At 40.2% G+C, this 12,152-nt stretch overlaps 1 protein-coding gene across 3 annotated transcripts in view; it reads right to left on the reverse strand.

Annotated features, from left to right (window-relative positions):
- Pld5 (phospholipase D family member 5) overlaps positions 1–12,152 on the reverse strand; it is a 353,497-nt gene that overhangs the window by 152,130 nt on the left and 189,215 nt on the right. For all 3 annotated transcript variants that reach the window (XM_021158929.3, XM_021158940.3, XM_029483515.2), the window contains one exon: positions 2,184–2,352. In XM_021158929.3, the coding sequence (XP_021014588.1) occupies positions 2,184–2,352 (169 nt within the window). The remainder of the gene's footprint in view (positions 1–2,183; positions 2,353–12,152) is intronic.

The following is a 12,152-nucleotide window of genomic DNA, read 5'->3' on the forward strand; positions in this document are numbered from 1 at the left end:
GAGGGAGAGGGACAGAGAGAGAGTGGGGGGAGAGGGAGAGGGGGAGGGGGAGAGGGAGGGGGAGAGGGAGAGGGACAGAGAGAGAGAGAGAGAGAGAGAGAGAGAGAGAGAATCTACTATCATAACAAAGAGCATGAAGGAAATTTGATCTGTTTCCTATGGGAAACGACTATGGACTGAGGGTATGGCTTCACAATAGACCATTTCCCTGGCATGTCCAAGGACCTGGGTTCAATTATTCACTGCACAATTAAAGAAAAACACACAGCCATACACAGCATATGGAATGATCAGATTAGAAACCACTTGTAAGGAACTAGATCCTAGCTGAGGGTGGGGTCGCATAGCTTGAACCCAGCACTTGGGAGGCAGAAGCAGGAGGATCTCAAGCCAAGTCTGTGTAGCAAGTTCCAGGACAGCCAGGGGTACCTAGGCTATCCTTCTCAAAACAAACAAACAAACAAACAAACAAACAAATAACAAAAAAGCCACAGCTAGATGCTAGATCCTAGAACACTTTCGTGCTTCTAAAGTTGTGAAAGTCAAATTTGCGCCAGGCTGGATCTGGCCTCATCACAGACTAATGGTGAATGAACTTTCTTAGTCCATATTCTCCTTTTCCCCTTTTTGAACAACAGTGCCCATGATCATCTCATCTCTGTCTCGACACTGCATGTTTGGGGTGTCCTTCGGGCATATAAACAGTCTTTTAAACTTATGTGTTTCCAGAGCAAGAGAATCCCACACGTAGATCCAGAACTGTGAGGCTCTCATACCACGGATTTAATTCCATTTGAGGATGCACTGATATGTATTTTGCATGTGGAAGAGAACGAATTGCTGTGGTCAGAAAGTGGTCTGTGTTGTATCACTTCCAAAGACTGCAACCAGCTGGTCCACTCAGTTCCTGGTATCTTGTGCATGTGACTTGCTTAAACCAATGAAATACGATGGACAGATGCTGCACTCTGGAATGCCAGATCTCAAGCTAACAGGTCTCTGAGCTTCTGTTCTTCTTTTGTGGGTCCAACCACAATATAAAGAATTCAAGTTCATTTACAGAATTCCAAGAGATTGCCATCATTTCAGTCCCCCCTCTCTCAGTTGAGAGGCTGAATGTATTCTATTCAGTATGGCTCCTCTGGCCTCAGGTAATCCATCCCCCAATCACTGCATAGATTTTTGTCTGCTAAACCCTGCCCCGAACCACAAGTAAGTGGATGATCTTTGTTTTCCAAGTACTAAGCTGTGGATGATACATTATGTAACAATACAACCTGAAACATATGCTTAAAGTGGTAGAAGTAGGAACATGCTGAACACAATATACTTTTAATAAGCTTACTCAAAGTCTTCAGTATGACTGTTATGGTTTTTGTTTGTTTTTACTTATTTTCTGATAACCACTACTTTAAAATAACCAAAGTGGTATAATTGAATGAATAACACATTTCAAGACAGCAATCAAGAGTGATGATAAGCCTTGTCAATATGATTTGTATGCAAAGAAACAAAATTGATTTGGCCCAGGACCCATACAGGGCATTTAAATATAGCCCAGTATTCATATACATGAGTAATAGCTCAATGCAAACCATCATAGCTTACCAATATAAAGAAAAAGACATTAAAGTTATAAGGATCTTTTACATTTTTCCTTCAGAGTATTTAATTTGAAATCACCTTTTCTTCTCTATACAAAAGTGACAGAGCCAAAAATATCCAACTAACCTGAGATGTTGGACTTTGTTATTTTAAAAAGGGAGTTCAGAGTCATGAAAGTGAATTGTATAACACAACTGGACCAAATGCATGTCTCAGCAAGCAGATAGATGTGTAAGCTGGCAAACTATACAACACAGAATTCTAGGCCATGCTGTAGGAAGGTGCTATGATGTGGGTGGCATCCTCAAAGCCATGCTGCTCGACAGCACTCTACACAGAGCCTCTTATAGACAAAGATGGAACATGATCTAGCCCTGAACAAACCTGGAGTGATCATAGTAGTGAAATGAAACATGCTTAACCATGGCACAGCTCTATAAATGATAAACACAGAACTCTTGTGCTCTTGGGGGAGGTGGGATTTGGAAAGTGAGCTGGTCTGGTCTTGTTGAGAGCAAGGACAATACGGAGTGTTAGATGCACATAAAACCAGTACAAGCATAGAGGGTGTGGCTTACCTGACATGCGGCTGGGTGAGTGTGGTTGAGGTCCCAATGGGAAGACACTATGTCCACAGATTTTTTGGCCATGTTGAGTAAGTTCATCCAGCCTTGGAAGAGCGGTAAGTGGAACGGGGCATCTTCAGAGTAGTTAAGGCCTTCAGGAATGTTTTCCACAAGAGCAATTCTTAAAAAAGATTTTGAAAAACAAAACAAAACAAATAAAACTTGTTAAATTTGAAGCTATTGATCTTATCACCTGCATTTAGAGAAACATGGAAAGTGATCTTTAAGTTTTTTGGTTATATATATATATATATATATATATATATATATATATATATATTCTAACAATTTCTGTTTGTCAACCAAATTCCCCTTACATATTCCATACTCGAACCTAAAGTGTTTTGAAAGTTGATGCTGTTTTTCTTTAGTCAGCATTCACTTGTACTTCAGAAAAATCTAGCATATGCCATTGATGGGTTCTAAATTAATCTTGAAAATGAAAATATACCAGTGCTTCCTATGAATGTCTTTTCCTCTTCAGAATCATACTCCTAATGTTTCCCCTGGCACAATCCAATTCTTTTATAAAATACCACTTCTGAAAGCTGTTTGAGAGCATGAATTAAATTTTTCATATCCGTACTGTCTAATACAATGTTGGATATATTGGAATTCAATAAATGTAGTTATTACGGCTTAACCCTCCTCTCAGTGCCTCCCAGCTCAAGGAGAAAAGCAACACGGAGAAGAAAGTTACAAAACTTAGAGTTGCATTAAAGTCAGAGATAAAGAATATGTAAAATACCTAGGTGGTAATGGTGCCCACCTCTAAGCCCAGCACTTGGGAGGCAGAGGTAGAGGTAGAGGCAGAGGCAGAGGCAGAGGCAGAGGCAGAGGCAGAGGCAGAGGCAGAGGCAGAGGCAGAGGCAGAGGCAGAGGCAGAGGCAGAGGCAGAGGCAGAGGCAGAGGCAGAGGCAGAGGCAGAGGCAGAGGCAGAGGCAGAGGCAGAGGCAGAGGCAGAGGCAGAGGCAGAGGCAGAGGCAGAGGCAGAGGCAGAGGCAGAGGCAGAGGCAGAGGCAGAGACAAGTAGATCCTGTGAGTTTGAGGCCAGCCTGGTGTACAAAGCAAGTGTAGAGCCTGCCACCAAATAGAATATGTAAAATGATAGTAATAATCATAACTTAGATAAATCAACAGCATCCTAGAGTTCTTTCTGCTTGTATATTTTTAGTATAATGGGAACAAGTCTACCACAGACACCTCTCTTTGGCTACTTCAGATTGTTTCCCACTACTGATTTAAGTGACACATAGATTTTTTGTTGTTCATTTTTGAGATTGCATTTTAACTACTATATTTCCCCCTCCCCTTTTCTTCCTTTAATCCCTCCCCTATATCTCTCTCCATTCTTCTTTAAATTCATGCCCCCCCCATTTTTCATCAATTGTTATTGTAGACACATAGATTCTTAATAAAAGGATGAAATTTTTTTTCCAGTTTACTAAATGTACATTCTTCAGTAAATGGAGAATGAAATTTTGTGTTAAATGCTTTCATCACAATGTTCCGATTTATTCACAGTTGAATGCCCAGAGACAGGTACATAGTTCAGGACTGAAATGGAGCTCAGTGGTAGATCATATACTCATCATGCATGAGGTCATAGGTTTGATTCTTAGCGCATGCGCACATGCACACACAGACACACATGCACACATACATGCACACACATCTTTACAATCAGAATTCAGTAGATGATTATCAAATGAGTTTTAGCTTCCACCACACAATTTAGCATTTCTTAATAAGATTATTAACTGGTAATCCTTTTGAAACTCCATTTAGCCTGAATCAGAAATAAAAAAAAAATATTGCAAACAACAAATTCATGAGGGATGAATCTGGAATGTCAGAGCTAGACTGTGATTTGGGTTCATGGCCCAAGACATTCTCCATGTTGGAGAGCGAGAGCTATCTATCAATCTATGTCTACCCATGAGCTCACTAATGTTAGTTGATTCCCCAGTAGGAAAGAACAATCAAGTCACAAAATGTAACACAAAAGTGACTGTTAATGTCCTCCTTGCCCCTCAGGAACTTACAACAGATAGAGAGCTTGTCCCAGACACACTGATTTGAGTAGGAAGCATACCACAGTAAGAGATAAGATGTGGGTAGGTAAGAAGTGATTGATTGGAACATGAGCAGAGAGGAAAATGGTAATTCTAGGCAGGGCACCTGGAATTGGAGGAGACTGGATCTGACATGAATCTGAGACACGGGAGCTTTGATGAGTAAGCCAGAAGACAAAGTTGCTTAGGGTTGAGGGAAAGGATTAGTACATCTGGACATTTGTGAGTTGATGAGCCAAGAAGCAAGTAAGGTAAGAGAGTGTGGTAGCAACTCATGAGGTGGAGGAGACCAGAAACTTCCAAAGAGCCAATCCAATGGAGACTGCGGACAGAGAGGAGGAGCTCGGACATGGTTTCAATGCATTTGGCAGCAAGTGGATGGGTTTCTAAGGGCTAACACTGGCAGCAAACCTGCATGTGACCTGAAGGGAGACATGGGGGATTAGCTGTTGACTAGAATAGGGTGGAGGAGGTTGAAATACTTCTGGCAAGAAAAACAGGAGGTTTGAATTAAGTACATAGGAATGAAAAGCATGCAGCAGGCATTTTAGAAGTACAGGAACATGTAAATGAGAACCAGACAGATCACGTGGACTCTGATGTTCCTGCAGGAACCACATGCTGACTCTGAGCTGGCTCTAGAGTCACCACCAATGGTTTCCTGACAGGGCCTTGTGCTCTTTCTCAAACCATTTTTTTTCCCCATGGTTGGACTAATCATTTGAAAGAGTGAATTCAAGGGCTTTGCCCAGTTTGAACTTGCTTCTGATGGTTTCCACTGGCCTTAGGCTGCTTCCACCCCCACAATGAGGATGGCATATATTTCCATTCTGCCTGCCTCTGCAGCTCTACGAGGTTTCAAATGCCTTGTCTGAGGTTTGAACTACAGTAGCACCTTCCTTTTCCTTTGCTGCCCTTCTCTCTGGACTCTGAAGAAGCAAGTGCACCCTCATGTCCCAATTTCTATACCAGCCATGCACGGATCTCTCATACTTTCTAATTTCTAATTTAAACATCATTTCTCTATGACCATGGCAGAGGTGACATTTCCTTATTATTAGTGCACAAGGTAACATTTTCTTCCCCTGCCATCCTATACATCACTCTGAAAATTTCCATGTCCAAGATTGTTTTCCTAGATTGTGTGGTATGGTGGTGTGTGTGTGTGTGTGTGTGTGTGTGTATGCGTGTGTGTGTCTATATCTCTGTCTGTGTGTCTATGTGTATGTGCTTGTGCACATCTGTGTCTGTATGTTATATGGGTGCATCCCTGGGTGTATGTATCTCTGTGTGTGTTGTAGTTCATTGTTGAGTATCTGTGTGTTTGTATGTGCTGTATGTGTGATATACATCTGTGCTTGTATGTTATGTATGTTATGTATGCACATCTGTATCTCTGTGTGTGTATGTATGCATCTGTGTCTGTATATCTATGTGTGTATATGTGTGCATCTGTGTATGTGTGCTGTGTTGTATAATGCATTGTTGTGAGTGCTGTTTTATGTGTGTGTCTGTTATATAGATGCATCTTGGTTTGTGTGTATGTCTCTCTCTCTCTCTCTCTCTCTCTGTATGCATCTGTGTCTGTGTATGCATCTTTGTCTGTGTGTGTTGTGTGTGTGTCTGAGTTTCTCTCTGTGTGTGACTATGTGTCCATGTTTCTATGTATGTATGAAATAAAGAACATGTTTCTTTGGTCCAGTTTTACATCCTCTGTACCTGAAACACTGTGCACAAGGTTCTCAAAGAATCTGTAAACCATCTTTCATTAAAATCTGAACAATTGGATAGACAGGGATTGGGCCAGTTAAAGATAATATGTAACTTGAAGAAGAGGATAAGATGGAATTTAACATGGTTATAAAAGTAGAAAAGTTGAAAAGAAGACCACCCTAAAATCTGATGTAAAAGGAATCCCTATGTTTCTGGTTGGTAGCATGTGAAGCCAATGAGAAGGTTCAGGGGGACCTTTCATGAAGGGAGCCAAGCCAGGTTCAGTAAATGAGTGTTTGAGAAGTCAAGGTGAGAGAGAGTTAAAAGCTGTCTATTCTAAAACACACAGAGGCAGTAAACACTGGCTGAAAGTAGATATTTTAATTCCATCCACATGTGAAGTCCAATTATCTGATAGAAGCTAGACAGAGTGAGAATAAATGATTCAAGATCATCAGCAGTTTCAGGCCTTTGACAAACAATTCACATATTTGAAAACCATACAACAAGCAGTAAAGAATCCCCCCACCCCATCAGTCTGAAAACACAATTGAAGGTCATAGAATGATGGTACAATTGTATATCGATTTACGCCAAGCCATTCTTTCTAGGGTGCCATGTGGTCTCTGCTGAGCATATAAATCAGTCAGAATCCCTCATCTTATATGGAAATCCTAGTGTTCTTTTCATTGAATCTATATAGAATTCATGGATGATTCATAAACTTGGATTTTGAAATTTTTATTTTCCTTAATCTCTAATTCAAATTCAGCATTCCCATCATTTGTGAACACAAGGAATAAAATAAAGAAATCTTAGCAGAATCTTTTATTTGGGCAACATTAAGTATTTTCATACCATTGATCTCTGAATTGGGAAGCAGAATCAGGTGTATCTCTGAGTTCAAGGTGCAGATTGAGCTTCTGTCTAAATTTTTATTTTATTTTGCTATATTTATTTTTGATATCCAGGTTGTTTCTATTTCCCACAAAAGAGGGGGACAGGAAGATTGTAAGAACCAGAGGAGGTATTACACCTGTAGTGAAACAACATTGCTGGGTATGACAATTCCATACATGAACTCACAGAGGCTGGGAACTGTATTTACAAGACCTGTACAGGATTAAGCCAGTCAGAATTCCAGCATAGATGAAGGAGGGCTCTGAAATCTTCCCAAGTTGAGTGCTATTGACAGTTGATGGCTGATAGTCACTTTTCTTCAGGGATGCAGGCTCTGAGACACTATTACCCATGATCCATAAATGGTCCTAAACCTTTTTGCACACAGGAAACACTAAACAAATTTAGTAGGTACCAAATTTGAGAGGTGAAGAGAGAAGTGAAATGAAGTTGAAAGGGAGAAAGAGGGGAGATGAAGTAGTGAGGAAGAGGAAAACTGAAGTTGAGGGAGAAAAGGGGGTAAGGGGAGAATTTGGAGAGGAAGGAAAATGAATTGAGTGGGGTGGACTGGATCAAAGTAAGCTATATGTTTGCATAAATAGTAAATAATTCCAAAGTAATTTTTCATTTTTTCAAGAGCAAGATGATATGATATCATATACACCACTCTTTACAGTGCAAGAATAATGGGTATGTATGGTGAGTGGCCCACCACATTTTACAAGAAAGCACAGGTTTCTAAGGTGGTCTGCTGCATTTTCCACAAACTCTCCACGTTGAAAGCCTTCTGCCTTCTCAATATCAATGTTGGTCACAATTGTGAAGTCAGGAGAAATTGCCAAGTCTATACTTTTAATAATACATAGCTTATTTGTCATGGTCAATGGAGAGAAAATAAATACAGAAAATTCACAAAACAGTAGACATGGTGGTTTGAATATGCTTGACCCATGGGAAGTGGCACTATTAGGAGGTGTGGCCTCATTGGAATAGGTGTGGCCTTGTTGGAAGAAGTGTGTCACTGAGTAGGCAGGCTTTGGAACAGAGTCTCCTGGATGCTTTCATCAAGATGTAGAAGTCTTGGTTTCTCCAGCACAATGTCTGCCTGAAGGGTCTCATGTTTCTCACCATGATGATAGTGGACTAAACCTTTGAAACTGTAAACCATGCCCAATTAAATGATTTCCTTATAAGAGTTGTCTTGGTCATGGGTTCTCTTCACAGCAATGAAAACCCTAAGACAACAGACCACTGTGTTCCATGGTTTTCCCAAAGGCAGTTTGGTATGAATTCTCACCAAGAACTAGTGTGTTAACTTCATGGCAAGATTTCATTGCTGTCAAGAAGATATTGAACCTATAATTTAGCATCTAAAAAGGGGGTTACATTAGAATCTTCCATCTAGGGAAAGAAAACGAAAAAGACAATTGGTACCAATCCAGACCTGAAGATACAATCACTTGTGACTGAAATGTTGCTGGTAAAGTTTAATTCTTTGAAAACATCAACTCTAACACAACTCCAGATAAATTACATTTGAAAAACATTTAATGGTTCATGATATCATCTCCAGTGCAAGTATAAGTGTGTTAAATTCCAACAAGTAAAGATGGACCCTCACATGTTCGACTGTCCCAGTACTGTCCCTGCAGTGGACTGTGTTGTGGAGCTTGAGCCAACAAAGTCCTTTTAAGAATGACAGGTCACAGCTCTAAAGAATAAGGAAAGAGTGTGACTCAGATGGCCACTCCTATTTCATACCTCAAAGTAGCTCCTTCATATGTCCCAAAGATGGCACATGCAAGCCTTTAAAGAGTAGTGAAAGAGGAGAAAGAAGAATGTGGAGGAGGAAGACAAGGGGGAGGAGGACAGGTACTAATGGGATAGACACAGAGACTCACAGGAGGTGAGCCAGAGCCAAGGTCATTATATGCAAGAAATGTCATAATAAAACCTAACATTCTGTAGAGTTAATATATACTAACAAAGGAAAAGAAAAAATGAAACATTGAAAGACCATCATTTATCACGAGAAATCATTTCCTTGCTTCAATAACATTTGTTTATTTGTAAGGTGTGTGCATGCGCATGAATGTGTGTGTACGTGTATGTGTTAAGGGGGAGATTAAAGGAGAACTTGCAGGGATCAGCTCTCCCTTCCACCATGTTGGTTCTAGGGATTGAAGTCAGGTCTTCAGGCTGTGCAAGCAAGTGCCTATACCTGCTGAGCCATCTCACCAGCTCCAAAAGGAATAATTTCCTACCCTCAAATGCCCTATATAAGTGCAAATCTTGTAGGGCTACAGACACCAATCCACATGACTTAGCTTGTGTTTTGAATAACATTTCTACTGAGCTTCATGTTGCTTATGCTTTCAAAATGAGAATTTTCATATTGAAATGTGATCCTGAATTTTCTACTGTGGAGACATTCTAGACCTACCTAGATTGGAGACTCTGACAGAATAAATGGACTGTGAGGTTTTAAATACTACACATTTATTTCTTTATTGTGGGTTTAGATTCTACAGTTTGCTTGTTGTCTAGATAGTCAGCCATGCTGTCTTCAACCTATGCTCACAGGTCACATTTTAATTCTGGGTACATGATTTGACTTTATACTATGCCTCATCCAAGGAGAATTTCTGTTAGATCCAGAATTACAGCAGATTTCTTAGCTGTGAGTTTTGAATGGAGTATTTCCACAGAACAGTAGCTTACCAAGCAGTTCCACTTGAAGTACTAAGCAAAGAGACTAGACTTGTTTAAAGATCCCAGTTTCAAGAAATCAGCCAGCAGGATGTGGTGGCACACACATAGTCCCTGAAAGCCAAAGGCAGAGGCTGAGGCAGAGGCAGACAGGTCACTAGTTAAAGACCATTCTTCAGTATATAGCAAGACCTTGTCTCAAAGCAAAATAAAATAAAAACAAACAGACATACACACACACACACACACACAGAAAGAGAGAGAGAGAGAGAGAGAGAGAGAGAGAGAGAGAGAGAGAGAGAGAGAGAGAGAGAGAGAGGAGATAGAGACAGAGAAATGTAGAGAAAAATTAAACAAATACAAATGACTTAGAAGGACAGGAAAACACTGGAAACAGAAATCAATCAATCAATCAATCAACCAATCATGGGAGATTTGAAAGCTATAAAGCAGGAAGCAAGAAGTAACAAGAACCCAGATTTGGCACTGATCTGTCCTTTGTTTTTTATAAGTGCTGGGAATTGAACCCACGTCTTCCACATGGCAGGCAAGGACTCTACCACAGAACTGTACAGACCCAACCTAGCATTCATTCTTATCCTATAGATACAACCATTAGAAGCTGCCTTTCAGTCAACTTCTGGAGACCTTGTAAAGGACCCAAGTAAACTAATTGTTTAAGTAATTAATTAAATGATTACAATGTAGGATCTAAAGAAGAACCTGGAATCCACTGAGGAAGAAGGAGGAGGAGGAGGAGGAAGAGAAGAAGGAGGAGGAGGAGGAAGAGTGTGTCTTTCAGGCTGGAAGACTTGAACATGGGTGAAGATTCAAAACTGAGTTAAAATTCACAGAAAGTCATTTGATTACCAGAAATCAAACACACACATGCACACACACACACACATACACATTTTGTTTAGCATGTTGATGTGCACAGAATAGTTTATGCCCATCGGTGCACATATGCAATTGTAACCACTCAAGATTCTCCACATTTTTGAAACTGTTTGTATCTATGATCTTGTATGTTCTGGAACTTACATCATGGTAATTCACCCAGTGAAGAAAGATACATGACTCTTTTCAGCTATAGACACATTAAAAGCAAATTTTTAGTGAAGGGTTGTATCTGCCCTATAAATAAATAAAGATGTTTTAAATTTTCGAAATAAGCTGGGCATGATGGTACATGCTAAAATCACAGTACTCACAAGGCTGAGGCAGGAGAATTGGGAGATTGAAGTCAGCCTGTGCTATATAGAGTAAGACTCCTGTCTTCAAAATGAAGAAAAAAATTAATAAAAGCAAAAACTTCATACAGTGACAGCCATTGTTAAGAGCTCCCAAGATGCCATCACTGGTTTAGAACTGTGAGAACGGTCCCAGTGTGGTGTCCTTGGCATGGGAAAGGTAAAGAAGGTCTCCTTAGATGGATGAGTCCTTTGACCATAGATCCTTTGGCCAGTGATCCCCTTTCTTTATCTCATGTAGCTTTAGTTTCTTCACGTCTAACATCTTGGCAATGGAAGAGATTTTCAAGAGAATTGGGTCAAAGCCAAATATAGTAAATGCCTAATTGATTTGATTAGTAGAGAAACTGAGACCGGAGAAAGACAGAAAGAAAGTACTGGAGAGAACGGAACAGAGGGAGTGTACACTTCCCTGGAAAATAAGAAAACCAACTTTATTTTTACTTTTAATGAATGTCAAATTATGAATTTAGAGTAAAAATACAAATGGAGATAGCACTCAAAATGTGTGTGTGTATGTGTGCATGCGCGCACATGCACACGGGTTCAGATTTGCTTTAGAAAGGAATTCCAGGGGAAGATTCCAGAACAGTGACTGGTCTTTGTCCTCTCCCTTTATCTGAGGGTCTTCACTGCCTCCTCTGTTTGCTTAGTATTCCCTGCAAGGAAAAATGCCTAGAAATCAGCTTCGAAAAGATTTGACTTATTGCTGTGACCTGTTATTTTATTTCCTTTTACAACCAACAGCTGGCTCCTCTCCAGGGGCCCTCTCTAATTAGTCAGTGCTCAGAACTCATTTACATGCCATTACCAACCCCAGCTATGGTCTCCAGAAAGGGAAGAAAGAAAGAAGTAGGCAGAGCTCATTAAAAAGCGTCTTGGGGCAAATCCCTGTGAGGGCTGCTCTGTTTCTAGGAGAACTCAGCCTAAGGCCACAGCACCTTCTGACACCAAATAATAGGGAGGAAAGGGGTAGGAGAACAGGAGGCAGCAAAAAGCTTATGTCTCTTCTCATGGTGCTTCAGAATAAACTATGGACTCTGGGAGCTGAGGGAGCTCGAAGGAACAGATGTAGGAAAAAGCCTCTTACCTTGTTAATAAATTTAAAATAGAATTCTTTTATTAATCATATGTGTTTATTCTCTAAATTTACTGTGATCAATCGTTTTAAATCTAGGAACTAACACCATACAATCTTGTGTGTGTGTGTGTGTTTCCCTGCACTAAACTGGTAAAAGGTGAAATCTTTTTAGATTATAGATGGAATGTAT

This window comes from Mus caroli, unplaced genomic scaffold, assembly GCF_978045245.1.
Source record: "Mus caroli unplaced genomic scaffold, Mus_caroli_1 scaffold_1, whole genome shotgun sequence".
Lineage (NCBI taxonomy): Eukaryota > Metazoa > Chordata > Mammalia > Rodentia > Muridae > Mus > Mus caroli.